This window comes from Chiloscyllium plagiosum, unplaced genomic scaffold (assembly GCF_004010195.1).
Source record: "Chiloscyllium plagiosum isolate BGI_BamShark_2017 unplaced genomic scaffold, ASM401019v2 scaf_9751, whole genome shotgun sequence".
NCBI classification, from domain to species: Eukaryota; Metazoa; Chordata; class Chondrichthyes; order Orectolobiformes; family Hemiscylliidae; genus Chiloscyllium; species Chiloscyllium plagiosum.
Window position 1 is genome coordinate 1,790 of NW_025208688.1, and position 4,600 is coordinate 6,389.

A 4,600-nucleotide genomic window follows, 5' to 3' on the forward strand; every position below is an offset into this window, starting at 1 on the left:
CAACATGGGGCAGGGGAAAACAACATGGGGCAGGGGAAAACCAACATGGGGTAGGGGAAAACCAACATGGGGCAGGGGAAAACAACATGGGGCAGGGGAAATACATCATGGCGTCAAGAAAATCAACATGGGGCAGGGGAAATCAAAATGGAGCAGGGGAAAACAACATGGGGCAGGGGAAAACAACATGTCGTTAGGAAAATCAACACGGGGCAGGGAAAAACAACATGGCGTCAAGAAAATCAACATGGGGCAGAGGAAAACAACATGGGGCAGGGGAAAACAACATGGCGTCAAGAAAATCAACATGGGGCAGGGGAAAACAACATGGGGCAGGGGAAAAACAACATGGGGCAGGGGAAAAACAACATGGGGCAGGGGAAAAACAACATGGGGCAGGGGAAAACAACATGGGACTGGGGAAAAACAAACATGGGGCAGGGGAAAACAACATGTCGTTAGGAAAATCAACACGGGGCAGGGAAAAACAACATGGCGTCAAGAAAAACAACATGGGGCAGGGGAAAACAACATGGGGCAGTGGAAAAACAACATGGGGCAGGGGAAAACAACATGGGACAGGGGAAAAACAACATGGGGCAGGGGAAAACAACATGTCGTCAAGAAAATCAACATGGGGCAGGGGAAAACAACATGGGACAGGGGAAAACAACATGGGGCAGGGGAAAAACAACATGCAGCAGCGGAAAAACAACATGTGGCAGGGGAAAACAACATGTGGCAGGGGAAAACAACATGGCCTCCGGTAAATCAACATGGGGCAGGGGGAAATTACATGGGGCTGAGGAAAAACAATATGGCGACAAGGAAGTTTATCATGGAGCAGGGGTAAAACATCATGGGGTAGGGGAAAATCAACATGGTGTCAGGGAAAACAATATGGGGTCAATGAAAAACAACATGGCATCAGGACTATCAACATGGGGCAGGGAAAAAATAACATGGGGTGGGGCAAATCAACATGGTGTCAGGGAAAAGCCACATGGTGTCTGGGAAAAGCCACATGGCGACAGTGAGAAAAACAACATGGGGTCAGGGTAAATTAACATGGTGTCAGGGAAAAGTCACATGGCGACAGGGAGAAAAACAACATGTCGTCAAGAAAATCAACATGGGGCAGGGGAAATCAAAATGGAGCAGGGGAGAACAACATGGGGCAGGGGAGAACAACATGGGGCAGGAGAAAACAACATGGGGCAGGGGAGAACAACATGGGGCAGGGGAGAACAGGGAAAAGCCACATGGCGACAGGGAGAAAAACAACATGGTGTCTGGGAAAAGCCACATGGCGACAGGGAAAAGCCACATGGCGACAGGGAGAAAAACAACATGGCGTCAGGGTAAATCAACATGGTGTCTGGGAAAAGCCACATGGCAACAGGGAGAAAAACAACATGGCGTCAGGGAAAAGCCACATGGCGACAGGGAGAAAAACAACATGGTGTCTGGGAAAAGCCACATGGCGACAGGGAGAAAAACAACATGGCGTCAGGGAAAAGCCACATGGCGTCAGGGAAAAGCCACATGGCGACAGGGAGAAAACAACATGGCGTCAGGGTAAATCAACATGGTGTCTGGGAAAAGCCACATGGTGAAAGGGAAAAACTGACTGGCTTACCTATAGCGGTCATACTGCTTGACCGACTGGGTGACCTCTGTCACTTGGGTAGACTGGAGACTGTCCGTCACGGGACCGAGGGACTCGTTGAACTGGAGCGTCTCGGCGGTGGACATGATATTCGCTCCGACGTTCCGGATCGTCGCCTTGATATCTAGCGGGGGTGGGGGAGACCAGACATTAGGGCGCGGCGAGAGGAGGTGGGGACCACTCAGCCCATCCAAGCCGCGAGAGCCCAACCCACACCATCCCACCCTGAGACCCCTCACGCCAATACCCTGCCAACCCCTCCCCCATATACCACCAAACCTAAGTGGGCAGGGGGCATGGAGCCGGGCGACACCCACCTGCGATATTCTGGGACGCCTGGAGGGTCACCCTGGCGGGAATGTCGTGGAATGTCCGGTTACCCTTGAAGAGAGAGAAAGGGGAAGACGTTGGAATTTTATCCAGCCAACCGCGACGGCCTCCCGTTTGTCCAGGGGATGGGGGAGGGGGTGGGTTCCCGATTTCGGACTCCGTACCTCGTCCAGGGAGCTGTTCAGATTCTCTCCCGAAATCCCGGTGATTCTCTGCAGCGTGGCCTGAAATCCGTTCGGCTGACGAGATGAAAGAGGAAAAAGAGACCAGGAGATGACGTGGGGGAAAGAACCCGGAAAACGTCAATCGGCTTTTGCCGAGTCATTCTACGGCCAGCAGGGGGCACCCCCAATCCACCGTCACCATGGTGAGGGGCTGGGAGGGGTGGGGTGGTAAAACCGACATCTCCCCCCCCCACCCTTTCCCTCAGTGTCCGAAATATTCCACCCAGTGGACCCGCCCCCTTGGGCGCCCGGCCTTTGAACGGAACGAGACCTTGGCGGTTTTGAGTTGCCCATGTCGCCATGGGATTCCAAAGCCACGTGGAGGCCCAGACCTGGTAGAGGAGGCTGGGGTGGATGGTTTCCCCACCTGAGGCTTGTGGAGGGTTCACAATGAGGGGCCCGATGGAGTGTCTGAAGAAGAGGGCGGCCATTTTGGATTGGGATGAGGGTGGGGAATCTGTGGAATTCTGTTACCCCACCGCCGCCACCACCAGAGGGCAGTGTGTGTTGGGGGAGGGTGCTCCTTCTTCGAGGTATATTTAATGTAAAGATCCGCAGGCCTTCAGATATGGCGGGTGAGTGCAGGAAATGGGTTGAGCTAAGGAAGACCAGCCATGGTCTTCTCTTACAGCTATTTCCCAAGTCCCTCATTGGGGGAAGTGAGGGGGCAAAGGTCAAGGAGTGATCGGCGGGTGGGGGGGGAGGGCCGATGAAGATGAGTGGACAGGAGTGTCTGAGCGGGTCAGGGGTCAGAAGGCTGACTGGGGCCTAGAGTCCAATAGTGCACCACAGGAACCAGATCCATATATAAACCATATTGGTTGGAACCTTGGTGGGGGAAGGCGGATTTGAGGAAAATATTTTTTCACTTGGAGGGTCCAGAAAGCATTCCAGAGGAGGATAGCTGAGGCAGGGAACCTCACAATTCTTTCAGAAGGACTTTGGCTGGACGTGCCATAACATTGAAGGCTGCGGGGCCTAGTGTGGGAGGTTCACTCGGAGGAGGTAGGCCCGAAGCAGACTTGACGGGTCGAAGGTCGTGGGAGTGCCTCTCCACGTCTCTGGCAACGGGTCGCTGAGTGAAGGGGGTTTACGGGAAGGGTATCATTAAACTGGAGAGGGCTCAGAAGGGATGGAACGGGAATCACCCCCCGCCCCCACCCCCCCCCCGCTCCCGGCTGTGAAAATTGTCGGAAAAGGCCCCGGGTTTTGTGCTGGCTCCTTACCTCGACGAAGGCAACACTGGGCTGCAGGTCGTCCAGCCTCGCTATGAATACCTCACAGCCTTGGCAGCTCGGGTTCGTCAAAGTGGCTCTGATCTCGAGCCGCAGACTCTGCAACTCGCTCGACAGTCGCTGCTGACTCCCGAGCAGCAAGGCCTGGCTGGAGTTGATGGCCAGGAAATGGCCCTTTGTCGTTCTGAAATCTGAGGGACAAACCATGAGGGCGCGGTCTCTCCCTCTCTCTCTCTCTCTTTCCCGATGTGGATCCAGTCCAGGATTCTATATCCCCGTGCGTGTCCTCATCGGAAACCTTCCCTGCTGCAAATCTCCCTCGCGAAATTCCCTTTCCTTGTGAATTTTCATCTTGCGCAATTCACCCACACCGCACCCCCCCCGCCTTCCTCACAGAAAGGCGAGAGCTCTTGGAGTCAAACTTAAACCATCCGAGATCTCACTGTCAGAGCCCAGCCCTTCCCAGTGTCAATCCGGTAAGGCAAGCCGAAAATCCGTCGCTCAGTGTCAGACAGCAAGGGAACAGTTGAAACTTTATTGCTGGAACAGCACAGCAGGTCAGGCAGCATCCAGGGAACAGGAGATTCGACGTTTCGGGCACAGGCACTTCTTCAGGCCCTTCTTCACCCTTCCTGAAGAAGGGCCTGTGCCCGAAACGTCGAATCTCCTGTTCCCTGGATGCTGCCTGACCTGCTGTGCTGTTCCAGCAATAAAGTTTCAACTTTGATCTCCAGCATCTGCAGACCTCACTTTCTCCAGCAAGGGAACAGACCCTACGGCCCAACCAGTCCACACTGACCACGATCCCCGAGCTGCAGTAGTCATCTCCTGGCCCGCCATCTCCCTCCAAACCCTTCCCGCTCATGTCCTTCCCCAGATATCTTTTAAATGTTGTAACCGTACCCACTTCATCCGGCAGTTCAGTCCACACACAAACCACCCTCTGTGTAAAAGTCATAGAGTCATGGAGATGTACAGCACGGAAACAGACCCTTCGGTCCAACCCGTCCATGCTGACCCAAATATCCCAACCCAATCTAGTCCCACCTGCCAGCACCCGGCCCATATCCCTCCAAACCCTTCCTATTCATATACCCATCCAGATGCCTCTTAAATGTTGCAACTGTACCAGCCTCCACCAC

General features: G+C 54.3%; 1 protein-coding gene across 1 annotated transcript in view; it reads right to left on the minus strand.

The window, feature by feature from the left end:
- Positions 1 to 1,639: 1,639 nt before the first annotated feature.
- Positions 1,640 to 4,600, minus strand: part of LOC122546716 — a gene marked incomplete at its 3' end in the record, with an annotated part of 4,915 nt that continues 1,954 nt past the window's right edge. The window contains exons 3-6 of the mRNA XM_043685364.1: positions 3,450 to 3,649; positions 2,164 to 2,238; positions 1,987 to 2,050; positions 1,640 to 1,793 (exon numbers count right to left, since the gene is read on the minus strand). Of these exons, the coding sequence (XP_043541299.1) occupies positions 1,640 to 1,793; positions 1,987 to 2,050; positions 2,164 to 2,238; positions 3,450 to 3,649 (493 nt within the window). The remainder of the gene's footprint in view (positions 1,794 to 1,986; positions 2,051 to 2,163; positions 2,239 to 3,449; positions 3,650 to 4,600) is intronic.